Source organism: Hypomesus nipponensis, chromosome 28, assembly GCF_054491055.1.
Source record: "Hypomesus nipponensis isolate SF chromosome 28, ASM5449105v1, whole genome shotgun sequence".
Lineage (NCBI taxonomy): Eukaryota > Metazoa > Chordata > Actinopteri > Osmeriformes > Osmeridae > Hypomesus > Hypomesus nipponensis.
Window position 1 is genome coordinate 12,585,197 of NC_140388.1, and position 27,850 is coordinate 12,613,046.

The 27,850-nt window shown below is 44.6% G+C and overlaps 2 protein-coding genes across 2 annotated transcripts; one reads left to right on the forward strand and one right to left on the reverse strand.

The window, feature by feature from the left end:
• Positions 1 to 1,918: 1,918 nt before the first annotated feature.
• Positions 1,919 to 5,311, reverse strand: LOC146220113 (uncharacterized). Its single transcript, XM_084694990.1, has 10 exons — positions 4,938 to 5,311; positions 4,760 to 4,818; positions 4,492 to 4,518; positions 4,247 to 4,396; positions 4,040 to 4,160; positions 3,698 to 3,910; positions 3,512 to 3,595; positions 3,150 to 3,291; positions 2,849 to 3,011; positions 1,919 to 2,689 (listed from the first exon to the last, which is right to left on the reverse strand). Coding segments are annotated over exons 3-10 (1,110 nt in total). The 5' UTR covers positions 4,494 to 4,518; positions 4,760 to 4,818; positions 4,938 to 5,311; the 3' UTR covers positions 1,919 to 2,454.
• Positions 5,312 to 6,853: 1,542 nt separating this feature from the next.
• Positions 6,854 to 26,228, forward strand: cspg4ba (chondroitin sulfate proteoglycan 4ba). The gene is made up of 10 exons (XM_084694989.1): positions 6,854 to 7,035; positions 9,679 to 9,842; positions 11,335 to 14,898; positions 15,133 to 15,606; positions 15,806 to 15,982; positions 18,144 to 18,342; positions 18,825 to 18,956; positions 21,870 to 22,042; positions 22,219 to 22,402; positions 22,698 to 26,228. Exons 1-10 carry the CDS (start codon positions 6,954 to 6,956, stop codon positions 24,740 to 24,742), a joined length of 7,194 nt encoding a protein of 2,397 aa, XP_084551115.1. The 5' UTR covers positions 6,854 to 6,953; the 3' UTR covers positions 24,743 to 26,228.
• The last annotated feature ends 1,622 nt before the right edge of the window (positions 26,229 to 27,850 follow it).

The window sequence follows — 27,850 nt, forward strand, 5'->3', positions numbered from 1 at the left end:
CCAGAGCCTCCAGAGCCTGTCGCTGTAAGGGGTTTCAAACCGTTACGTCTTTACTTGACTGTGAGAAGGTGATAATGGATGCAGTGAGTTACTGAATCCAATTCGTTCCTAATTTGGAGACAATCTTTATTAAAACTGTGCCAACTGAAATGAAGCATTTTACAAATCACCTGTCTGAACCTACTGTCTCAATGGAAGTTGTCGTCGTGTGAATGGTGTTAAAATTAAAATTAGTATTCAAAAGCTTTCCTTGAAGCCAAGTACTTAGCATTACAACATGTAACGGGACTTCCTTGCGCTCCAGGGTTAATTGAGTATTTTGGACCGCTTACGTATTTTTATTGGATGATATCCTAACTCACATTATCTAACTGCATATTTCTGTGTTTTTTTGTAACAGGAACTGGTGTTCAATGGTGACCGGGGGCAGTGGTAACTTGCTATCGTGCCAGCATGAACAATGCAATGGTATTTCAGTGAGTTGGCCAGGCCAGTGGATGTAAATGTGCTAAACAATACATGAGTTAAACAAATGGGCAGATACATTAAAGGTTGAAACAAAAAGGCACAACTGTCATGGCCTCGTCACGGCCAGATGCACAGATGCCAACTGTCTATCAATCAACCCTTCTGCTATACAACACCACAAAGGTCCAATTGGTGCTATCTTTTAAAAGACAATGGGGCAGTTGATGTATATAACACAAATAATTAATTATCAAAAGAGCAAGTCATTGTATTGATCGATTTGGCCTCAACTGGCCTGCTACTGTACCGGTAAAAATCCAATGGCAAATTATCACAGCCAAGCCGACCCTGATTCGTAAACTAGCTCGCCAGCTAGCACGATTGTTGCTAGTCGCTGTCTAAAAAACTAGCTTTTCTCTAATGTCTGTGCGCATTGACAGGTCACACAATCAAATTGAAACAGCAGTCCATTTAAATGGAGGAATTGTGCGCGTTTGGTATCATTTGGTACCAACTGCATATTCAGTATTTTGACTGATACGTCGGAAGCCAGACCACGAAAACCTCCGATCTACCGAACGCTTTACGAGCTAGCTAGCCTAGCACTAGCATTGGTGCTAACTAGTAATGCATTTCGGGTTAGCCTTCCTACCAGTCGTCGACTTACCAGCGAGTTGAGAACAGCTACAGAAATATTCCAGAAGAATGGAAAACGCAGAATCCGGCAAGTATTAATAGACCCCTCCTTGCCCTCTTTCATCCATATATCACAAATGATGCCATAATCCCAAAGTGGTTACAGCTCCGTCTCATTCTGCTGGTGGCCATCTTTAATCCTCACATCCAAACAACACAAGCTTGTCCCATGTCCCAGCGCTGCTCCCTCCTGGCGTTCAAGGATCCACACCTTCACCCCAAGACAAATACTGACACCTGGTGGACACACTACGGTAGACCTCACATAGACCGATGTTGAGAACGCGTGAAAATAATAGGCTGCTATGTTATGAATTGATCGATGTAAATTAATGTTTCTATCCCTACATTCATATTAAAATATATTTGAACAAATTATTTGATGTAAGACGCGCTTTTTAGTGCCATATTCAAACAGTTCACTGCTTTTACAAGACTGTAGACTACAGTAAGTGAAATATCAAGGTTTAAAAAAGTTTCGAAAGTTTGAAAACATATTTTTGAAAAAGTTTTGAAAGCAAAGTATCGAAAGGTTAAAAACATATTTTCACATTATTTTTTCCGACAAAATAACTCTTAACGTCTTGCTGAGTTGTGAATATATTTACATCTTTAATGAGAAATAACTGACTTCTGAACTGAAGTTGTTTGGCAATTTGTGTTAGAATCAATAGAAAAAACCTGAAAATGTAAGTATGACTAATATCAGGTGTAGTACTGTATATTATACAGAAATAAAGACACATTGAAATCATTTAAATTGTGACTAGTTTTGTATTAGTTAATTTCAAATATTCAATAAACAGTTTTTAAGTACAGATTTAGAAAATGATTGACCTATAGAGTTCATGAAACAATTATTGTGTGCCCTCAACCATGATGCATGCAATCAACCCCTGTAGAAAAAGGTGAGAAATCTACAGAACGACCAAGTCATTTCCCAAAATCAATACTGTTGATGATTCACATACTGGACGAAAATAATAATACAAAGTCGATATGATATTATCTGCAAAGGCTGAATGCTGAATTTCACACCCTGCTAATTTTAGTAGACCGCTCTGTTAAAAGGACAACCCCTTTATCAGTCGGTAAGATTTCACGGTCGTCAATCAAGAAGAAACATTAAACATTAAATAGAGGAATCATTTAAATAAAACCATGGTTAATGAATAGAAGTCAAGGCTAAATTCAGTAGAAGTTTGAGGTATTACGACAATGTAAACAATGAAACGCACGGCACATGATGAAAAGAAGGTTTTTTTTTGTGTTAGTGGAGTGAGTGGTACTTCAGCAGGCTCCCACCAGTTTGCTGTGTTCCTGTTTGAGGCAGTTGTACACCGTGGGGTAGAAGTGTCGGTCCGGCGCCATGAGGTCTGTTACGATCTCCGTGTGGTCCATTTTAGGCAGCAGGTAAAGGGAAACTCTAATGGACAGCGAGGTGAGCAGGTCCGAGAAGCGTATGGAAGACGCCTCAGGGACAATGATGTCGTTGGTTCCGTGGAGAAGCGAGAAAGGAGGGACTCTGGGGACAAATGAGGATGATCGGATAATCAATCAGCTAATCAATCAGTAAAAAGATCTGGCTTCATTTTTCAAAAATACTAATACGGTAGAATACGTACGGTATACTGAACACAAACAGACACTGTTAAATGAGCTGGTGATGTTGGGGTCATCTCACCTTTTTAGGTTTTCCTTGTCAAATTCATTCAGGATATGTTCAGGGGAATAGTAGGGAAAGTTCTCCGTTCCATTCATGGCTTTGTGCATGGTGGAGACAAACTCTACAGCCCGAGTCTGTTCGTGTTCGTAGTGATCCATGATGTTGTACACGCCGCTCAAACCTGGAGGGACAACACAACAGGAAGGAAGAGTCAAAACTCCTTGTAATTTCAATGTCATTCATCGCAAAAAAAACATCTTCTGCAGACATAAAACATGGTGAAACTCCTTTGTCTGTATAAAGGAAACCGCATGATTACCAATAACTCCTTTGATAGCTGTTATGACCTCCAGCTGTTTTCCTGCCTCTATGAACAGCTCTTCTCTGCCTTCTATAAGAAACAGAGTGGCAAGTGTGGACAGATGCGCACCAGCGGAGTGCCCGATCAAAACCACCTTGTCCTTGACAAAGGAGAGAAAACCAAACAGACACGTAAGACAGTTGAGAAGTTACAATGATCCTCATGTATTTAAATATGTATACATGCTGTGTATATGTATATCATTTCCAAATTCAATTTATGTTTTGGTTTTGAAGTCCTATCTAAGCCGCTGTTGTTTTCTCTCTCATTTTAGTTTATTTAAAACGTTTTAAAAAAACAAATAGACTATGGAGACTTACTTTATCAAATTTGAACTTGTGTCCGTTTTCTCTCGTCCACACTAGGCAGTCTGCAATATCTTGAATCATACACAAAACATTCCCCTAGCAATATACAAAGTTAAAATCATCAGTAATTTTTTACTCTGAGATTGATAAAACTCTGTCAGCATTCACAGCAAAGGTGACTACAGATTGGACTCTTACCTTTGGAAAGGTACAATAGTCTGGACAGATAACAGTTGCACTCAGCTCTTTAGCCATCTGCATGGCCAGGAGACAGTAAATAGCTCTCTCCCCTGAACCCCACGCTCCTCCATAGATGAACACAATCACAGGTGCTGGCTTGCATCCTGGCCCACCCGCAGTGGGAGGGTAGTACAAGTCCAGTTTGTTCTCTCTGCGACCAAAGGTGATACCCTGGGTAAGGAAGGGGAGACACAAACACAACTCAGGGGGAGAACTGACACAAACTGTTATCAGCAACAAAGCACAGACTCTTCTTGTCACGACGCGAAACCTTCAGAGGATTTCCTGAAACAGACATACTTTTTCGTAGTGTTTGCGGTTCTTGTCGTTCTTGTACCATGACTTCCACTGAAAGTACAGTTTGCCGTATTGGAGGTACTTCAGTGTCTCCAGAATTGCTCTGGTCAAGCAGTAGATTCTCCTGGACGAGTGGGAAATGGTGTGAGACACGTTGGTGTGAGATACCAACAACAAAAAACAGTGTAAGTCAACAGTATAGGACAGTACCTTGGCTTCAGTGCCTCAATGTACTTCTTATAGCCAGGCTTATTGGGCCACCCATACATCCACTGGGCAACCAATGAGATCGAATATGGAATGCCAACCAATAAAGCACCTGCTGCCATGGGCAAGGAAACATGGTATTTCAGCCCAATCCTGGAGATGGAGGGAATAGTCAATTACTGTGGGAAATAGTCACGAAATGCTGATTTAATTTCATGACTGTGAGAGATTTGGAATATAATACTTACATGTTGTAGCACGATGCAATATGTTATCTGTTAACGGAGAGAATGGTGTTACAGCACAGCTCATCCATTCACAAGTGATCAATAGCTGTAGGAATTTTTGGCTGTTAATCAATTACGCTATTGTGTCTGTTGTGGGATAGCATTAATTAAACTCAGACTGATCTGTCTCGAGCTACATCTGTACTGGAGACTATGATGCAGCTACGGTACTAGGCAGTGATGGTTACTTTGTTACTGTAACAGTGAAACGATTTACATCATGACCTACCAGTTTGTGTTATTTAACCATCCCCTTGGCGTGAGTTTATTGTGAGTGCTGGTCACTTACTGATGACGCAAATTAAATAACAATAATGTACATGAGTAAGCTTGCTGAAACCATTACGTTATGCACACGTTGTATTAATTCAGGCCTTGACGATAAAGCATTTTTTGTCGTTACTTACCATACAAGACTCGTTGGTTGTATTGAAGGCAAAACGATACAAACAATTTAAAATGTAAAAAGCTTCGTAGATTCTCTGAACGCTTTGTCATATGTCAAGGTTAGAAATCAGCCGAACTGGATCCGTAAGAAAAACGAGTATTCTATCAAATGCGTTGTCTTCTGTAAGTTTATGTAGTCGCAATTCATGTGTTTCTATATTTTTTCGTGTTTTAAAGGTTATTATGTCATTCTGTGCCGATTTCAGGTTTTAGTAAATCTGGGTGCCGGTGTATCAGACGGTACCGGAAATCACAATCGAGTACAGTGAACCACCTTACTGTAATGTACTCCTTTTTCGATTGGTGCTTCATCCTGCTGCCGTGTTGAAACATCCTTGATTGGTGTTTATTTTTAGGGGGTGGGACATCGAGGTAACGTACTTCAGCATGATTGGCTGTTTATGCTATGACCTACACCCACCACAGGCCTGTTCGCCAGTCCTGAATTTTGTTGTGGTCTAAAACAAGGATTTAGCGAATGTTGATGGATCAAACACACGTGCAAATAAAATGCGTGCAATTTCCCCCGTTAATGGACTAAATTAGTAAAGAACAGAAATCTACTGTATAGTGAGACGTTTGTAAGCCAATGCTAGTTACACAATCATTGCCAAGTTATAGAACACAAGATGTTTCAAATTCTCACAGACTAGCATCATCTTCAGAGTATTTTGTCTGGTCACGTGCTATTTCTGTGCAGTGGAAGCGGAAGATGTGTCACACAGACCTTTTAAACTGACATGTTGTAAACTGCTTTACTTTTCAAATGTATGTATTCAATAAATTACTTTAAAATATACTGTAATAAGATACCAAGAGTTGGGAGATGCTGATGGGATGCAGACTTTAGTCATAAACTGTCTTCTCACAGTATAAGCATGTGACATTTGGTAAGAAGAAGATTTGGGGAGGGATTTTGGACCATCAAAAAGTTTGCTTTATCGGCCAACGATTCCCAACCTGTGGTTCGCTAGTGTGCCCCTAGTGGTCCGCTAGGGGTAATACAGGTGAGCCGCCAAACCAATGAAAATAATTACGATGTGTTCTTACTGTGGCGCTGATGCACACTTTGCCTCTTTGATCGCTCCAATAAGTTTTATTTGTTGCTGTGAAAGAGAATTGTTTGGCTCCCAGTGTTGTTAAACATGTTTGATTAGCACGAATGAAGTGAAAGGGATGTGTTGGACGACCGCAAAAATATTTGAGCTATGCAAGTGTGCCGCAAACTGGAAAGTGTTGGGATTGGCTGATCTAAGATGATGAATTGATTTTTAAATTTCTAAACAGCATTTTATTTCACAGTATATGCCAACCGTAGGCATATTGAACAAGACATTCCTGTTTTAAAATGTTTTCAATGTCGTTTCTAAATATATTACAGTAGCCTATATCAATTGAACTTTTTTTCAGGACCCAATAACAGACAGGCTTTACCCCATATCCAGAAAGGCAACATTTGGGTTTCGAATGAAAGGAGTCTTGTTTTCTGTGTCAAATGCCGAAGCAAACAAGTAAGACTGGCAGCTGGGACAACCGTGAGGGGGGAATTGTTCTTTGTAAGAAGGGAATTGGTCTTTAAGGCAATTGACATTTTCTTCTAAATTAAACTTTAATCTTTCACTTTTCTTAAATTGTATTATAATCCAGTCTTCCCCCCACTTGTAGACGCAGTACAGGACAGTTGGTGGGGAGAGAGAGATATATAGAGAGGGAGAAAGAGAGAGGGAGAGATAAAGAGAAAGAGGAAAAAGATAGAGAGAGATAGAAAGAGGGAGAGAGAAAGAGAGGGGGGGGGGGGGGTACTGAAGCGAAGGAGGGGCTAACAGAGCTCACCGTGGTCTTTCTGAGCGTTCAGTCCAGGCTCGTGCAACTTCTGAATGAAGCGGTCGACTACGTGACCGAAATCTTAGCAAGTCACTCTTATCTGTAAATATGTAACAACAGTACACTCTGGAAACTTTTTTTGAAGTAAGATCATGGAATCTCATGCGAGAAACGTCTATACATTTTATTTTTACGGACTGTTATGGTCGCTCGTAAGTGAACTGGCATTTGGAGGTAAGAATGCAACTTCAAGTGGGCGAGAGAGCTTGTGGAATCTGTAGCATATTTCTTCTGATTTCATACAGGTACTTTTTTGGAAATGACAGTTTACTTATGAACTCCTAATATAAGTTTCTAAATTTACAGGCATACCTTGCATACCATTAACGAAGGATTGCATTCCTGCTTTGTAGCCTACTAGTTATACCTACAGCTATTGTTCATAGCAGTCTGTTCTGAAAGGTTTTTGAACATAGACGCTGAATTCACACACCGACTTTGTTATGCTGGCTTCGGTGTCTCCATCCAGCATAATGGACTAACTCTATTAATAACAAACATAACTCAATGCTACTAGTAGTGCAACCTAATCAGCCGGGAAACGGAAATTGTCCCATTTGATAAAATTGCAAATCAATTCCGATACGACTCCTCTTCAGTAATGCAAAGTTCACAGACAGTAGCCTATGCAACATTAGGATCTTGAAAACGGTACGTAATTGACTAATTGTATTTATAGGCTATTTCATGTCATGCCGTTAGCCATTAAATAATTCGTAGTTTAAACCAGTCATCGATTACTAGTTTGAACATTGCAGTTACAACTCAAACTAAAATAATGTTAAAGACAGCTCAGATGCTGGTCAATTAAAATCATCTTCTGGATTTTTTTCATGTACGTATTGTATGTGCATCCACACAACATATGTATGTAGGCTGGGTAAACACAAGCAAGGAAACACACATTCGCCCCGGCGACAGCTCGCATCACAGCTATTCTCATTCTCTCGCAATTCAAGAAATAAGATGCTCATCGCACTGGAATAACGAAATGTCATGCTGATTTATCTCTAGTGTGATCTGAACTCTTGAACTGATGAAGGCGACTACAAGACTTGGTAGGCTACACCATATGTCTTGGAGGAAATTAACACAGTGGGCAGTAATTGGAATTAAAAATTCGGAAATAATGAAGCAACGGCTCATTGATTTACATCATTTTATTTATCATTTGATGACTGATGGCTATGCTTGATGAATTCAGACTCATTAGATAAGTTGTGGCATGTTTATTTCAGCGTGAATACGTCTCATTAATTTTGTTAATAACCACAACAAGTTTTTTACTGTCATATCTGTGATAGAAGTCTAAAATACTTAGACCTCACTTTTGATACTGTTGCTATGCTCTCCAACACTGACCATCATCACTAGTTTCCAAACTGTAGACCACAGCCTCCATTTAATGGTCTGGTAGTTTTTCCGATCAATGGTAGCCTGCTGGGAAATCGTTTTTCAATGCATTAACTGACCTGTGATCAAGTAAATGATCAGACATTCAACACAATTAGGAGAAACGAAAGTGCAGCAACATGGATTCATTTATTTATCTCACCCTACCCCCCCATGTCTGTAACAAACACACACTTTTGCCATCTAGAATCAGAGCTCATCTGCTTCTTGTTCCAGAGTTTGTCAAAGTACACACGTACTGTCCTGGACATTCAAGGCGAGGGGTTATCACATATCACCCTGGCTGGATGAGAAAGCATCGCAGCGCGTTAGTCCAGATGAAAGGGAGATGCGGGGTGTCGTGGGTGTCGTGGGTGGAAGGAACAGCTGTACGGCCCGGGAGCCTGGGACGAAAAGGAGACGTCACATGCTTTAATGTTCAGGTTGAAGGTTCCTGTCAGGGCAGGGCAGGCCCGGACTTGAACACCTCAACCACGTGCCCCCTCCCTCTCTACCTTCCTCCCTATCTGCTTTCCTCCCTACCTGCCTACCTCCAGCCCTCTGTCTCTCCCTGCCTCCCTACCTGCCTCCCTTCCTCCAGACCTCTCTCTCTCCCTGCCTCCCTACCCGCCTCCCTTCCTCCAGCCCTCTCTCTCTCCCTGCCTCTCTCCCTGCCTCCCTTCCTCCAGCCCTCTCTCTCTCCCTCCCTGCCTCAGTTGCTGGGCTGCTGTGCTCGGGGTAGGCCTGGTTGTGGTGTAAGGTGAGAACCAAAGAGATTCTCATCTTGGATCTCAGTTAAAGGGGGCAGGCAGGGTAAAGACCGGGTAACATGAGATTAGAGAGCTGGATGGTGTGTGTGGCTTGTCATCTGGAAATACAACAGAGGTGCACGTTTTCTGCTTTGTGGCAGTGGTACTTACTGCACACAACAGCGTGTTGAAAAGAGCTTTGTGATGTTTCTATTTCATCAGATAGACATTCTTTATGAATGAAAAGTTTAAAAAAAATTGCTCATCCTCTCCACCACATGGTGATGCCAGAAGACAAATGCAAATTTTGCGTCAAACCAGCTCTGGTGTACATTTATTGTCTGACTCTTCAGGCTTCACAATCCTCTACATTAAAGTACAAAAGCAGATGGCAACCATAAAGTGCAACCATGCTGATAATTAGCTTGGTCTTTTAAATGTCACATATTTTATGCTATATTTAGAACACAATGCTACGTGCTTTGGCCACACTTAATTGTAGCATGAACCCCATTTGTGTTCTGTTAGTTCAGGAACACAAACAGGCTTAGCCCCCCCCCAAAAAACGGTTTGTCAGCTTCATGAGTTGAGACGACACAACGTAGAATCTCGTGGTACTTCCTGTGAGGATCCAGATCAGATGAAACCGTTCTTCCTCTGTCCCTTCCATCTCCAGCTTCCTTCTACGGCGACGGCTTCGTACAGCTGAAGGCAGCGAAGGCGTCCAAGCGGAACTCGCTTCATGTTCGCTTCCGAACCTCCAGCTCCGACGGCCTTCTGTTCCTCGCTGCCGGCCAGAGCGACTACCTACTGGTGGGGTTGGAAGCCGGCCGCCTGCAGGTGGGAACATCTATTGCCTAAACACATTGTGCAGCTACACACACACACACACACACAGAGAGAGACAGCAGGGGAATGCTGTCACAGAAATGCACAGATATACACACACACACAATAAGGATACGTGGGAAGGCGCACACAGACATCACAGACACACACACAAAGGAAAGGGTAGACACACACACACACACACACACAGCCCCTCAGGGTCTGCCTCCATCCCAGTTGACAGTGTCACTCACTCAGCACAGCTCCAGCAGCAGAGACAAGCTGGACAGCTTCACTCCTCCCCAGCTGCTGCATGTCACCGTTAACCTCGATCTGGGAGCTCTGATGCAGCCTCACAGCACACAAAGACAAACCAATATTCCTGCATCCGTCTGTGATCTTTTTGATAGACGCACTTGTTCAATATTTTAATTTGGGGAGGGGTAATTTTTTTGGTAAACAACTAGCACGTGGAACAATATGCGGAATCCATTGAGGTGTGTGTTGCATCGCAAACATGCATCTGTCTTTTCGAGTATTGCTATTAATCATCTCAATGTGGGAAATATGATGAAGGCTTTAAAATAGCATTACGGTCTGTGACTGACTGACGGTGCCTAAGGGTTTTTTACGAGTCGAAGCAGACATATTAAAGTTACTGAGAGCCCATGTTGGTTGTAAAAAGGTTTCTAGCATGGTGGCCACTCTATTTTTAGGATGGGGGAGTTTGAGCTATGCTGACAGAGGTAAAGTAGGAAATACATTTGTGTCTTGAAGACTGTTTCTCCGGATGCCCTCACCCAAGCATTTCTGTCAGAAGATATTACACCACCCCAAACACAGATGCTTTGGCAAATCAATTCAAAAAGAGACATATCAGAAAGTTTTGAGCCGCGTTTGAGCTTTTTCGCACCGTGTGTCACCTATTAGTCTTTAAATTAAATTACATTCTCTTAAGGACACACTTCTGTTGTTGGGAAACGATTTGAGCTGTCGCCAGTTTTTTATGGTTCTGGTCCACTCCCTTTAACTCTCTCAGGTCAGCAAACAATGTTTTGTCATGCAGTTGTCTCCAGGCTAGTAAATAAATCAGATATTTACATTGCTGTGCTGAGACGTCGCATGAATAGCGAGGACTTTTCAAGCCCCGACAAGAAACGTCCTCAAGGGGCTTTGATAGGGATGAGGATGACAGTCGCAGGATAGCTGAAGGCAAAAGATAATTGGTCTCTTCCTGCTCCAAACACCAAGCTCACAAAACAAAGGTCGCTGTTTTAACAGTGGGTTACATAATGGAAAATGCATTTAAGAAAACATGCAAATGCCAGTAATCCCTGTATTCAGGTAACTGTAAATGAGAATATCTTCATATGCTATGAATAGAGCTTAATTGTATTTTTGGAAAGTCCAATTGGTCACAGTTATCCCAACTATGCTGTTAGCATTCATCCTCTTGGATGCATCCTCTCGCACTGTATGTTGACCGGATGTTGTCCTCTCTCAGGTCAAACTGGAGCTGGGCTCTGGGGAGCGAGTGCTGCAGTCGGAGAGAGGCTTGCAGCTCCACGACCTGGCGTGGCACGCAGCAGAGGTCCTCCACGACCGAGGCAATCTCACCCTCACCCTTGACAAACACTCCCACGCCAGCCTGGAGATGCCTGGATCTCAGCAGGACCTGGATGTCCAAGACGGGCTCTACGTGGGAGGCTCCGGGGGTCTGGACAAGGTCTACCTGCCGAGTGGCCTGCCGAACTTCCGGGGCTGCATCGACGAGGCTGTCTTCAACGAGCACGACATTCTATCGTCTTTGAGGCCGTACGCCGGCTTGAAGAACGTCTATGAAGTCTCCTTGGGTTGTAGTCCTCAGTTCTTGGCCAACGAAGACGACCCCATTAGCTTCTTCAGCTCCAGAGCCTACATTTCCCTACCGCCCTGGAGCGTCCAGCAGGACGGGAGGTTTGAGTGTGTGGTGCACACTTCAGCTGAGGAGGGCATCGTCCTCTACAGTTCAGCGAGAGAGGGGGACTTTCTCGCCGTGGAAATCCAAGAGGGTTTGCTGGTGGCTATTGTGGGAAAATCAGGAACCAGAACGGAGCTTCGCTCCCTTGGATCCAGCAATGATGGGAAATGGCATAAGGTCAAGATGCACGTGACCTCGAAAACCCTCCAGCTCACAGTGGATGAGGAGACTGTGAAGACGAGCTTCAGTTCACCCTCGAAAGGCCTCCAGTTGAAAGGCTCTCTTTTCGTCGGGGGGATCGACGACGGCACCCGGTCCGAGGTCAGAAAAAACGGACTGTTGTCTGTCTCTGGAAAGCGTGTGAGAGGCGGATCTTTTAAGGGTTGTTTGAAGGAAATAAAAGTGAACGGTTTCAAAATGGGTCTCCCCAAGGCAGTGGTCACCAAGGACATCTCTGTCGGTTGTGATCCGGAGAAAGAGCCAGAACCTGTAGGTCCAACGACTGTGTCCTCGCTGCGCCTCGACTCAGTCACCCCTCTCCCGGCCCTCCACACCTCCACTCTTGCCAGGGGTCTGGACCAGAAACACGGGTCGAACTTCGTACATCTTCGAAGCCTCGTAGTTCCGGAGGGCGGCAGAGGATCTCTCGAGTCAAAGCACATCAAGGTTCTCCTGGATTTTAAGAAGCTCGGTGTCCGACAGTCTCAGATTATGTTCCGAATTCAGGAGCAGCCTGTCCACGGTCAGATTAGGCTTGATGTTGACCAGGACCAGGAGCAGAACACCTTCAGCATGTTAGACCTATGGCACGGGAGGGTTATGTACATCCACGGAGGCTCTGAAGATCCCGAGGATTTCTTTATGTTCTCCATCTTCACCAGCAGCAGGAAGGAAGTCCCCATTTACCTGAAGGAGAACAAGATGTACCGATACAACATCACGGTGACCCCCACCAACGACGCACCAGAACTGAGTCTTCCTGGAGGCAATCTCTTCACCCTGCTGGAGAATTCCAGAAAGCGTTTGACCACGGAGGTTTTGAACGCCACGGACATCGACAGTGACCATGCCGATCTTGTATTCTCTGTTCTGGGGAACTTGAATGCAGACGCGGGGTTTCTGGAGCTAGAAAACAACCCGGGAACTGCAGTCACCACGTTCAGCTACCCAGACCTGAAGGAGGAAAGGGTATACTACGTTCACACGGGGGTGAGGAATTCCAGAATAGTGCTGAGGGTTAGCGATGGGGACAAAGTGAGCAACACTGTCGTGTTACGGGTCATGGCTGTGGGTTTGGAATACAAGATTGCTAACAACACGGGTCTTGAGGTCACTCAGGGAGACTCAGCTGTGATTGGGTCGAGGGAACTGGCCGTGCAGACCAACTCTGTGAAACAGGTGGTAGACATCCGGTATGATGTGGTGGAGCCGCCTCGTTTCGGGGAGCTGCACCGGCTCCACTCCAGTGGCGAATGGAAACCCACCGGCTCGTTCTCCCAGAGACTTCTGGACAAGGAGCGTCTTCGGTACTTCAGTACCTTCCGAGAAATCCAGGCTTCTTCCAACGCTACAGATTATTTCAAATGCAAGATCACCGTGGCGTCACGAGCCTCCTCTGAGCTGGTTTTCTCCATCGTGGTGAAGTGGGCGAGCTATGAGCTTGTAAGGAATGCTCCGGTCGAGGTTGATAAGGTCAGGAAAGTGACGTTAGACTCCCGAAACCTCTATGCCACTTCTGAAGTTATGAAACTGTCCGAGGACGATCTTCACTTCAGGCTTCTGTCCGTGCCAAAGAAAGGAAAACTTTTGCTTGACGATGAATTGTTGAGGAAGAACTCAAGCTTTAGCCAAAGGAATGTTACTGATCTGAAGGTGCAATACGAACTGGTTGACAGACCCTACGAAGACACAAGTGACGTGTTCAGATTCCAAGTGTTCTCCAAGCATGCCCAGACTGAAGGTTATGATTTTAAACTTACCATAAAGGCTGATGTCAACAGTGTGTTTATGAAAAACGAAGGATTGTTGATTAAAGAGGGGGAGAGTAAACTAATTACAAAGGATGAGCTGTTTGCAGAGACTCTCACCACTAAGGAAATATACTACGCCATCACTACAAGCCCCAAACATGGAAGTATAGCACGCATCAACTTGTCTAACTCCAACAATAGTTACAACAACATCCTAACATTCAGCAACCAGGATCTTTTAGAGGAGCGGATTATGTACATCCATGACAACAGTGAGACAACTGAGGATCGGTTCACCTTCATAGCCTCCACGAGCCAACAGTTTACTTCCATCACAGAAGAAGAAATCGGATCCAAAGAGGGAACATTCAACATAGTCATCCAGCTAGTCAACGACAAAAAGCCAGTCCGCGTCGTCGATAAAGTTTTCCACGTTGTAAGGGATGGACAGAAACTGCTGACCATAGAGGACCTCTGTTACCATGATCCAGACTCTGACTTTGACGACAGCCAGCTGCTATACACGCGTCGAGGAATACCCATGGGAGACCTGGTTCTGGTGAACGACACTTCCCACAGGCTGTTCCAGTTCCGTCAGAAAGACCTCATGGAGAAGCAGGTGCTGTTTGTCCACAGAGGGGTGAGCACTGGACGCTTCGTCCTGTTTGTGTCGGATGGGAAACATTTCGTCTCGAGCCTTCTGGACGTTAGCGCCCATGACCCTTTCCTGAGGGTCGGTAATAACACGGGATTGCTCGTTCAGAAAGGTCGATCCTTGACCTTGACCGCAAACAACTTGAGCGTGCTTACAAACCTCGACGTCAGAGATGACAGCGAGGTCACCTACAAGGTGTACGCAGAACCTAAGAACGGTGGACTGTATTCCCACAAAGCCAAAGTGACCTCATTTACACAGAATGACCTAAAAACAGGCCTTATATCCTATCAGCATGACGATAGCAAGAACCTGGCGGATTCTTTCAATGTGACTGTGAAGGCGAAAGACCTGGTCGTGAACGCTAGGGTGAATATCAAGGTTTTCCTGGAGAGCCATCAGAGACCACCTATCGTTCAGCACAACAACTCCTTGGTAGTGGAGGAGGGGAAACCGGTGAAGCTGGATCAGAGCAAACTCCAGGTGAGGTTGTGTGATTTGGAGTTAATACAGTCAAACTGTCAATATTCTGTGTCAATAACTGTAAAATGTTTAGAATCCCAGATTGTCCGCAAGGTACCAAGGCCGGTGTCATTTAAAGCCCACGTTTTTTTATTTTGTCATGATGTCGTTGCTAGGTGACACGCAATTGTAACAAGATGTTGAGTGACATGGCAACCCCTCCAATGTAAGATTTGATCTGATCTGTCCCCTCAGGTCACACACGAAGACAACCTGCCATCAGAGATCGCGTTCACCGTGAAGGTCGCCCCCTCTCACGGTTTCCTGCGGCGTTTCGTCGAAGCCGAAGAACGCTACGTCGGGTCGGGGAAAAAACCCGTCCGTTCCTTCACCCAGGAGGACGTGAACAGCGGAAACATCCAGTACGTCCAGGCGGAACCCGGCCGGAGCAACGACACCTTCTCCCTGGACGTCACGAACGGGGTCACCGAGGTCAGCGACCTGAGGATGTCCGTGGACATCGTTCCGCTGCTCATCCCTCTCCGCATGGGAAACGTCTCTGTGGAGGAGGGGGGCTCGAAGGCCCTGACTCAGAAGGTGCTCATGGTGACCAACCACCACTTCTCTGGATACAACTTTCTCTATAGTTTGACTGAGCCGCCACTCCACGGCCACATTGAGCACTCAAGGCTTCCGGGTGTGCCCTTAACGTCTTTCACGAGACGGCAGGTGAAGAACATGTTTACTATTCCTGTCAACTATGGCAGTTTGCTGATCTACAATTTGAATGTTATACTGACAACACTGTAAAGTTCTGTAAATATCTCATTAAGGTTAGGTAACACAGCACACAGTAATTTCTTCATGTTGAATTTCTTGTCATTTTTACAAATGTAAAAATGATGTTTCTCCTTGACTGCCGACCCAGGTGGAGCACGAGTTCATTTACTATGTCCACGACAGCAGCGAGACCTTTGATGACAACTTCACTGTCGTAGCTAATGACACGGACCTTCGAAAGCTAAGCCTGCCTGGGACAGTGTACGTCCAGGTGACCCCTGTCAACGACCAGCCTCCTGTTATTACGTCCAACAAGGTCCTTAGGGTGAGTGCACCATGCCCTATATTTAAACTGCAGCTCTGGCACCAAGTCTCACTGTTAAATATGGTTCATGTGGGAGACCCTGGGACTGGCCAGGGCTGGCTGGCTGGCTGGCTGGCTGACTGGGGGAAAGAATCCAAGCTATGTGGATTAGTGGGAGATCTGGATAGGAGCCAAGAAAGACACACTAACACAGGAGGAGCCCCAAGTCTGATTTGCTTATCCACAGGGAGGACAAAGACAAGGATAGCAGAGCTGTTAAAGAGTGGGAAAGTATTGTTGAAAACAGTAAGCTTGAAAGCTAAGCTAAGTGGTGTTTAACCTGTGCTGTGTCAGTGTCACCTGTGTGCTGGATAGGATGTGACTTGCAGGGCGCTGAGTAGAGGAGACGTGAGAAGGAGCCCATGGAACTCCAGCTGCTCAGAGTGGCTGAAGTGCTGCTTTCTTTTCTCAAGTGTTTTTGTCCAGAATGCTTCAAATTCCTCTCGCCTCTCCAGTCTCTCATCGAAGAGGGTGCCAATGCTCTTTGTGTTTGACTGTGAATTAACTTCAAAGTTAGAAGAAGAAATCACAGTGGACAAAAGATTTTCCGGATTGCATTGACAGATTTATTGACCGAATGACAGGCAGGTTGGAATGATATCATAGTTAAATGAATTACGAATAAATATGTGTTGAAAATCAATTAATCAGTTAATTAATTAGTAAATGTCCCATGATGTGTCAACACACTGTACTACATCACAATTCAAAGTGGACTGTCTTCTCAGTGAATTTAGAAAAAAACAATTGTCCACAAGGTGGCGTTACAACCACAAAGCAATTATAGACAATCCACATATTGTGCAGGTTTTTGGAATGAGTATGGGGAGTGAAAAATCAACTAAAAATAACCTGGAATCACTGAGATGTACAAATAGAATGAGTCACTGCCGAGTTCAACAGGATGTTGTGGTTTCCATCGAAGTGCAACTGCTACAGGGTCAACAAAAACAACCGCCCAGCCTTCATCACACGATCTTGAAACAATCACTGAACATTCAGAACAGTTTTATAATTAAAGTATGAATGTACACAAGAGTGTTCATCCTATAACAGAGTAAATATGTTCATGCAAATTGCAAATGCTGGCAGAATATCAACATTTCCTTTATGGATTTGAAAGCTTTGGTAGCCTGTTTTAGAAGATTGGGTTTAGCTGTCCTGTGTGTTTATTATGTCTCCCACAGAGACATCCTGTGAAACTGCTGACTGTAAGAGACGTGTTCACACACACACGCACACCCACACTCACACTCACTCACACCCACACTCACACACACTCACACACACACACACACACCCACACTCACACACACACACACTCACACACACACTCACACACACACACACTCACACACACACACACACACACACACACACGCACACACACACACACACATGTAAAGAAAGCCAAGCTCACACTTTCTTTCAAATCTACAGTTACAATGCTAATTGAAAATCTTTGCCCCACCACTCAATCATCGCACAACAATACAAAAGCACAGTCATGTTTAGTTCAACAAGTGCAGCAAACCACATTCACACTCATTAGTAGTCCTTTGCGGTTGGCTGCTTACGAAACATTTGTTATCGTGGTGTGAAACATGAAGGTTGTGTTATCTATTGTAATGGGAAGGCGACTTCTTTAAAACCCCCGGTGCTTAGACCTGAGGGGACACGGATGTGTCATCTCGTTAACTGATGAGACGCCAAGATGACCAATCAGGACACGATCAGAAGGCTTCTCCACTTCCTCAAGGTGTATATCTCACTGTGGGGTTCTGTCTTTGTTCTCGGTGATGCGTGTCACTATCCGGATGTCTTGGCTACCAACCGTGATCCGCCCCCCCGCACCGCCGGGATATATTTAGTTAGTGTCCATGAGCTGGACTGGACTGCACACTCCTGCTTGTGATTGTGTCACTGTCGCAGTGTGAGTACTGGCTCTTCAGTGTCCCCAAGGATAGCTTCCACAGTACTCTTCACCAGCCTCTTTGACAGTTTTGAAAGAGTTTCAAGTATTCCGTTACATTAACATCTCCTAAAATGTAAATGTTTTTGCTTAAAAAAAAAAAAGGGATCTTTTGACAGAACTTGTTATGAAATGACTGAATGTTTCCAGGTGTGGGTGGGATCTGTGACGGAGATCAGCTCGGAGGATCTCAAAACTCGGGATGAGGACACGCCCCCAGAAGATCTCCGGTACATGGTGACCCCGCCCAGCAACGGCCACCTGGCGCTGAAGAGCGCCCCCATGAGGCCCGTGCTGAACTTCACCCAGGCCCACATAGACCAGGGTCAGCTGCTGTTCATTCACAGTGGTAAGGCCTGAATTTACGCCTTTTAAAAGACTCAGTTAAAGATGACAAGCTCTGGTAAACAAAGCTGATTCTCTGGTTTGGTTTTGCTTTTCTCGTTGCGGTGTGAGGTATGACGCCGCTGACGTTATTGTGTTTAGAGGATGTAGTCCACAAGAGGGCGCTGTTGAGAGCCATGATGAATGGTGATGCTGTGATTAACCTGTGGAGAATCTTGCTCGTATGGATTTGTAGTGTAATCTGTAGTATAGGTCAAGTTTAGTGTATTTGAGAATGTTTTTTTATTTTTGCATTTTTATGTTCACTGTAAACATATTCTTGTAAATGAATCACTGCTATACTTGAACACACAGTCTATATTTCTCTCATTCTAATTCTGTATCTCTCTCTCTCTCTCTGTCTCTCTCTCTCTCTCTCTCTCTCTCTCTCTCTCTCTCTCTCTCTCTCTCTCTCTCTCTCTCTCTGTCTCTCTCTCTCTCTAAAAGGTGCCATGTCGGGAGGTTTCAACTTCCAGGTCAACGACGGGATGAACTTTGCCCCCAGACAGATCTTCAGCATCACAGCCAGCGCGTTGGTCCTCAGTCTAGACAGAAACCACCCCCTTAAAGTGTTTCCAGGTAACCATGGTGTCCTCAACAACCTATTAAAGTTATTTTCATGTTAGGTTTGTGTTCCACAACAATCAAGATATAATCTACCCTTCTGTTCTCGAAGGAGCAGGATTATCAAGCAATATAAGATTCTTAAAAATCTAGTGAACTGTTTTGCCTTTGAGCTCGAGAACATCACCATGTCATTTATGTAAGGGGGTAGTCTGAGCAGGAAAACAGTGAATAGCACCAGGAACTATTTTAACTGGAAATCCTTAATATGAATAGAAAAGGTGAACTGAAACTTGATCATCTCTGTCTGCGCTCATGGCTGTGACCTCTGACTATGGTAACTAAGGAAGTGGCTTTTGTTGTCAAGGTGAATCACACCGCCTTGTTCCTCTTCCTTTCCATGAATGAACCATAGGAATCTCGCCGACGGGTTTCGGTTGGAAAAAATACACTTAGTAATGAAAAAAAATGATGACTATACAGCTTCAAGGATGAAAGACTAATTCAAAAAGATGAGTGGGCAAGACATAGAGAGAATCAGAAACCTGTGTTCTGTTTCCAGTTTTGCTTTGCCTTGGTCTGATATGATTAATCAAGGCTACCTGTCAGAACAAGCGTATCACAGTCCTTAGACACAAAAGCCTTCAGTCAGAGGGCAGCAACCTCTTTCATAAGGCATGAATCAACACTGCGGTTCTCCACCCTTCTACTGCAGTGCTGGTTGGATGAGGCTGTCACTGTTCTCTAACAGGGAGAGTCTCCCCACACCACTTTTGCTGTGTCGTTAAACGACTGACAGTCTCAGGATGGCATGTTGACAAGCCATTATGTCATTTCTTTATTTAGTTTCTTTTGCTCATATGCTACATTTTAGTACCTCGGGCTAAATATAGGGTGATTCCTGCTTCTGTTTGCTAGCAGGCCTGAGTCAGGCCTCTGGCTGTATGGGTGTCTGCTCTGGAGGCTGGGGGAGGAGGGGGAGTGAGGAGGGGGAGTGAGGAGAGGGAGTGCTCTGGAGGCTGGGGGAGGAGGGGGAGGAGGGGGAGTGAGGAGGGGGAGTGCTCTGGAGGCTGGGGGAGGCGGGGGAGGAGAGGGAGTGCTCTGGAGGCTGGGGGAGGAGGGGGAGGAGAGGGAGTGCTCTGGAGGCTAGGGGAGGAGGGGGAGTGAGGAGGGGGAGTGCTCTAGAGGCTGGGTGAGGAGGGGGAGTGAGGAGGGGGAGTGCTCTGGAGGCTGGGGGAGGAGAGGGAGTGCTCTGGAGGCTAGGGGAGGAGGGGGAGTGAGGAGGGGGAGTGCTATAGAGGCTGGGTGAGGAGGGGGAGTGCTCTGGAGGCTGGGTGAGGAGGGGGAGTGCTCTGGAGGCTGGGTGAGGAGGGGGAGGAGGGGGAGTGCTCTGGAGGCTGGGTGAAGAGGGGGAGTGCTCTAGAGGCTGGGGGAGGAGGGGGGGTGAGGAGGGGGCACAGGCTGCCAGCTGGCAGTCTGACTGGGTGTTCCAGGCAAGGGGTAAGTGGGTACTTGAGAGGTGGTGCCCGCTTTAGTTGCCACCATTTGGGACTGCTTTATATGCCGGCAGTGACCCTGAGGAGATGACGAAGGTGGAGGAGGGTGAAGGGGGGAGAGTGAAAGGGTTGAAGGGGGGTAAAACTCACTGGGTAGAAAGTTTACCACTTAACACAGCGGCTCAGTTTGATTCCCCTGTCTTTCCCTCTTGAACTCTCTCTCTCCCCCGTCTCGCTCTTTCTCTCTCTTCCCCCTCTTCTCTCTCTAACTCTCTCACTCTTTCTCCCCCCTCTTCTCGCTGTCTCTCTCTTCCCCTTTCTCTCTCTCTCTCTCCATGCCTTTCATAGTCTCTAGTCAAATAAATAAAGCTGAAAAAGTCTTCAGAGAAAGGGATTGCCCTCATCTTAAACTTGGGCGTGATCACTTCCCATGAACGCCTGGCATTCAGAGGTGAGCTCCCACACACTATAAACAACGTGCTCTCTGCTCGACCCAGGAGGCAGGACCTTGCCCCTTTGGCCCTGAAGCGTTTGATTGAAAACCACATTCTTCTCACACATGAAGAAGAATGATCTCTCCTCCCACTCTGAGGAGGAAGTCTCCCTGGAGAGATATGAGAGGAGAAGAAGTGATGAATGAACTTCACTGTGCTTTACTCCCCCATCTACCAACTCTTATCCCCCCCCGACTCCCCCTTCTCTTGAGATGGATTGTGACTGACTTTTTAGTATCATTGCATCCACAGAGTTCCTATTCAGTTAAACGACATGATACAATTTCTCTCAAGTATGAAGTGTTTTGTCAGAACTCCTCTTTGCCATGCTCCTAGTAGGCTTATGACTGCACAGAACTCAAACTTTGAAAGTACTTTGCTTGTGACTGTCTGACAATATTTCACTGTAGTTGTTATTAAATGCCATGAAAAGTGTTTGTCTGCGGTACGTCTATAACACATCAAAGGACTTCTGTGTCTGTTCTCGTTTGTTTTGCATAATTTGGAGTCAAGTAGAGGGAAATTCTCCATTCAAAACAACTGTTCACAGTTTTTAAACTGTGTGGTTACATTAAACTACCAGACACACTGGGACTGTGTGATCTTCTCTGTGTGAAGTTTATAAGCAAGCTTGAGCTGTTAAACACTTTTGTCGTCAGTTGTAGCAAAGCTCTAGCCTATATCTCTAGGCACCATATTTAAATATACTGTATGTATATTAAATTATTAATTTATATATATCAATTTGTGTTGATACAGTTTTACAATGCAAATATACTGTGTATTACATAACTGATGCATCACATACAAATGTTGCTAAATTTGTTGCATTTCTTAATACACACTTACATATGCAGTTACACCGTAACAAGAACTAGGTCTCAGCAAAAAGAATATTAAGCCTGTACTAAATCAACCCCCCTCTTCCCCAACCTCAGGGTCATCAACACCAATCACAAACAAGGAGTTGGATACAGGGACCAATGACAACAGTGGGACGTCGAACCGAACCATCACATATAGTGTGATCCGTCGACCCAAGTTGGGGAGACTGGTGATAACACAGGCTGATAACTCCACGATTGATATCTCCTCCTTCACTCAAGCTATGGTAAGAAAATAACCTAAGATAATTAATACTTTTGGGAATGTTAGACTGTTTTTCTTTTTTTCTGAGTTGACAAAACGTCAGGCACAGATGATGGTACATGATCATAACAGTATTTTTGTGAAGACCTTCCTAGTGTTGTGGGGAGGTTAAGCCTCTATGATCTGTGTCTATCTCAGGTGGATGGAAGGAAGGTTTGGTACATTCAAGGCCCTGTAGATTCAGTTGGGTGGGCAGCGATGGACACCATGACGTTCTCTGTGTCGTCACCACCAGCCTCTCTCGAAAGCCAGACTTTTAAGTTCGACATCTCCTATGAAAATGTTGGACCTGACGGAAAGAGTTTGCTTGTAGCAAACACGGGTAAGAGCAAACAAATTCTGACCAAAAACATATTTATTGATAATAATGTGTCCCTGATTGGTGTCGCTAGTGTATCAATGTATCTTTTTTTATATATGTTTTATTTAAATATAATATACATGTATAATAATATTTTTGAAAATGTTAACCTTATTATATGACTGTAGTTACAGTGTATGAATGTAATACCAGTTGAGACGAGAGACTTGGCGGTGTCTTTGAAAGTAACTCAAACCTTTTTTGAACTTTAATATATTTAATATAAATCAAGCCTTTCTCATTGTATCATCAACAGGTGCTGTGGTCACGGAAGGCAAGAGTGTCGTAATCGACAACTCCAAGCTGGATGCTTCCAACCTCAAGGCAAAGCTTTCCATCCCGGAACGCAGCTCCTACGAAGTCTGGTTCCAGGTCAAGTTCTTACCCGATCACGGCGTCATCGTGGTGGGCGAGAGGAACTTGACTAAGGAGAAACCCAACTTCTCCCAGTTCATCCTCAACAGATATGGCATCACCTACTGGCACGACAACTCTGAAACCACACAGGATCGATTTGTCTTCGACGCCTGGCTGAATGCCAAGGGAAAGTCAGCCCAGCGCCCTCTAGAGGACAGCCAGGTGGTGGAGGAGTGGTTCAACATCACTGTCATCCCGGTCAACGACCATTCACCTGTGTTGAAGACCAAAGCCCCGAGTCTGAATGTGGTACAGGGAGACACGGTCCCACTCGGCCCTGAAAATCTCAAAGTCGAAGACTTGGACAACCCGCCTGAGGATATCCAGTACAGCATCATCAGCAAGCCCAACAATGGCTACCTGGCACTTGAAGGAAAGCTCAACGAATCCGTGGCGTCATTTACCCAGGCTGAAATCAATCGTGGAGTGTTGTTCTTCGTCCATGATGGAACTCCCACCTCGGGGGTGTTCTATTTCAGCGTCACGGATGGTCATCACAAGCCTGTCTACAAACTCTTCAACCTTGAAGTGACAGAGATCACCATTTCTCTGGCTAATAATACTGGACTGATGCTGGAGCAAGGGCAGACCTCGGTCTCGCTGACCCAAGACAGTTTGTCCGCTAAGACCAATGGAAAGAACACCACGGTTCACTATCGTGTCACTAGGCCTCCGCTTTATGGCAAACTTCTAATGGGCGACCGCGAGGTCACTCGGTTTGAACAGGAGGACCTTTGGACAGGAAGCCTGTCCTATCATATGGTGAACCTTACATCTGCTCAAGATAGCTTCGAATTTAACGCTTTCACTTCAGAAGCTAACCTCACAAGCCAGGTCTGCAAAGTCACCGTCAAGCCCTTGATCCGATTTGGCGAAGGGGTCAGAGTTCCCAACCGCATGGCCGTCAGACTAAACACTGGTTTTCTCAATGTCTCAGAGCTGGCGAGTTTAAGCGGCGGTGAGCCCGTGTTTGAAGTCGTCTCCCAGCCGAGGTACGGGAAGCTACTCAGAGTGAAACCCAATAAGGACAGAATACCGGAGCCTGTCCAGTCTTTCTCTTTTCTCGACGTACGGCAGGAGAACATCGCGATCGAGCTGAATGCCAACATGACCGGAGTGCAGGAACTGAACGACTCGTTGGCGTTCCTCCTACAAGCGGAGAACGTCCCCCCCGCCAGAGGGGAGTTCCGGTTCACGGTCGTACCGTACGACCCGATGCTGGTCGCAACCACAAACGCCCCCTTCCTGAGCACCAGTCCCGCTCTCCAGACCGCGAACCACACCACCAGGATTGGGACGACGTCTAACCGAACCACGTCCCTGCTTTCCACACAGCGACCCAGTAAGAACCAACCAAAGCTCAGGGGTCGCAACCGCTGGGGTACCCCCGACAAGAATAACTCGGCAACCACGACCCTTGGCAAACCCACCCTTGCGAGAGACGATGAACCTTACAGGATCACGCCGGTACGAGTGGAGTCCTACCCCCAATCGGGTTCCAACCCCCTGCTGGTGATCCTGCCCCTTCTGGCTCTCCTGGTCCTCGTCATCGTCTTCGTGGTGCTCGTAGTCCTGCTGCGACACAAGAGACGGAAGCACAAACCTGGAACAGGTAAACCCTCGGCCGCCTCAGGTGTGCCAAGCAGTCCGTCCAATCAGGACCAGTCTCAGAGGAGCGTGACCGTTCCCATGGTGACTGTCACCCCCCTGACACCCGGCAGCCCCCTCCTCGACAGGCTGCTCCCGTCCAATCAGGGGCTGGCTGACTTCTCCCAGGATGCTGCCCTGCCTCTCTGTTCGTGGAACGGTGGAGACTTAGAAGGTTCCTCCCAGCTCATTAGAACATCTAGCCCAGTTCTGCAACAGAACCAGTACTGGGTATAACGTCCTAACCCTTCTATGATTCAGGGTCAGAGAGTTTCAGACTAGTCACTCCCCTTGGACATTCTTACTGCACGCAGGTTTATGTTACAATTGTAAAGGTCCAGTAGGATATCTAGAACAAAAAACTGCTCAACCAGCCAGTGGTCCTAAAGAGTTTGCAACATTACTGGGCAACATGTACGAGATAGTAGTTTAAGCACTGACATTAAAACATTGTTGCACCTCACAGAAGTAGTATCAGCTAAACGGATAAAACCACAGGTAAATGTTCTACTTTCTATTGCAGTTAGTATGTCCAAGCATTTACAAATGGTAATCATGAAACTCACCATGGAACCATCCAGTTCACAGTTGTTGCTGTGGTGACTTGTCACTATGACAATCAGAAACATGGATTTGTGGTTCGATGCTCCAGGATTGCTTGATACTGTGAACTACTAAATACACACTGACACTAATTTTGGGGGGAAATGTATACCTTCAACTGACATGATTGTGCACATTTAATATTTTAATTTATACATGGGAGTATTAATCCAAGCAGCTGTGTTTGTAAACTCAGGTATTGTTTTAAAGTCTGATGATGATATTATAATTCCTGTTGGACATAAATAGGTGTGGATGTCATCGTACAATCATCCATTGCTTGTAAAATGTTTCACTGTGATATCTTGCATGTCAGTTCATTTCAAGGAATTGTTCTGAATTGGACTAAATTGTTCAACTTGAGCTCCTGGTTGTGTGTTCTACTGATCAAAATTCTACAATCAGTGAGCTGTTTTTGTTTGGCAAGATTCAAATCTAAAGGTTTAACCACTTTTTTTTTTATTAGTGCTTATTTTTCCGTGCACAGTATTTTTTATATCTTGAACTTAATATTAATTAATCTTAATCTTAAGTGTTGATTCAAGTAGGAGACGTCATGAGATGCTCACAACACTGGTCTGTTTATTCTGTCAATGGATCGATGAGCTTAACTCTAAGATGTTGGTGTTGTTGTGCACTGTAAACCTAAATATATCTTGAATTAGCCTCGTGAGTAGACATACTGGTACTATTCAGCGATTGACATACATTTCAATTGTTGAGGTCAACATCTACCTTCACGTAAATAAGTTGCTGTGTATGCTGAAGTATTTCATTATAGTGCTGATTAAGTCTTTGCTTGCTATTCCAAGAACTCTTGTAGTTATTCTGCTCCACGGGGACCCATGACATGGTGTTCCTATTTTCTACTGTAAGACTTATGTCCCTTTTTGGTTTAGTGCTGAATGTTTCAGATCCCATGATCCATGGGATCTCATGATCTCACATCCAGTCTGTGTAATACTACTGTGTATTTAGAGTCTCCTGGTGTAATTCTGCTGTAAGTGTACGTCTTGTGTATCTGTATGGATCCATGTCTAATTATCTCACTTTTGCCTATGGAACAGATCGGCCATATTTATTTAAACCTATGATTTTTAATAAATTCATATTCAGTGTGTGTCACACTACTATATGTTTCATTAACCTTTAATCTACATATTTATAGACTGTAATCAATAATGGATACATGTATTTTTGTTCCATCTTGTTAAATTATTGTTTTAAATATAAATACAGTAGTTCCTCCTGCCTCTTATAGTTAAATCATAAAGCAGGTTTGTTTTTTAGTAGTGGAAATTATGTTTATTGAAACAAAAAGCAAAGTGAAAAAAGGCCAGGATGCAAATGTGGAATTAGAATAGTCCTTGACCTGACTTTGCTTAATTACAATAATAAGGATGTTCAATTTGAAAAAATACTCCATTACTACCCATCCGCAGGAGTGTGTTTGTCAGAATGGTGTTGTGTTTTTGTCAGAATGGTGTTGTGTTTTTGTGAAAATGTAATCCTATCAGGGCATCTTGAAATGTAATTTGTAGTTGTCAAAATGAGCACGTTGTCTTCAGAACTCTTATGACTTGAGTCAGGGGATAAACATGTAATCACATTTAAATTTGTAGACGGCTCTTTTCAGCTGGAGAGAGGACATGGCAATGATTAAAAATGTAAGTGGACAACCTTTCTACAAAATTATCAAATTTAGGGAAAGGAATATGTTTTTCTTAGTTAAAATAGTACAAACGCTCATTGATTAAGCCCATGCACTTTGCTATTGTCAACGAGGTTTAAATTGACCTGCTTACTTAACACATTGCTGTCCGTGCACAGTCAACTAACATTAGAACTGCACTGAACTCTCCTGACGTTGTCATGTGGGGAAACGTGGTTTCATGTCTTGTGACACTTCAATCACCAGGTCCACAATGGGGAATATTAGTGCCCATCGATGTAGGCATTGTAAAGTGTCTTTAAATATTTGAACACGTTTGTAATTCGATTTAAAAACCACCTGCAATACTTTTAAATTTAAATTTCAAATAACATCCATACACACGCCTTAACCCTCCGATAAAAACCGCTGACTCCAGAGTCTGAAAAGTTTCCAAATTTGGATGTCTGGCTGAAGCATCACATGATCTGTAGCGAGCAGTCAAGCTGCTAACTTCATTACGTTCGTTGTCTGGAATGTTGCACGAGCACAATACAGACCTGTCATCCACCACGAGGCCAGCCTCGAAAACCCAAATGTGCTGCTGTTGGTAGAACAACGGGGTCCTGAACCTTAAAGTTACAGCGCACGTTAATATCCTACATTATCTCTTTCCTCAACAGAGTCGAACGTCAGACTACCGTTGTATTAACTTGTCATGTTAGACTCTTTTAGCAAGTGTGTGAGGAAGGAATGAATGGAGTAAAGAGTGTGAGACAGCGCGCGGCAGTGCGCCCCGTGGGATTAGATTATAGTCTGGGAGACAGTTTAGGAAAGACAAAGAGGTAGTTTCTGAAGAGGTTTGGTGTGGTTTTACACACCAGATGGCAAATTAGATCTCTAATAATAAGACTCTCGACTGTTGCACTTTAGTCTTGTGTGCCCTACTGTGGTTTGTTAGATCAGCTGGTTACCAGCCTTACTGCGTATGCATTTGTGTGTTTAAACCAAAGAGGCTACAATTGTGTAGCCTGATTAGGGAAAGATAATTGCCAGTCTGCCCATCTGAACGTTTATGTGAAAACCATCCT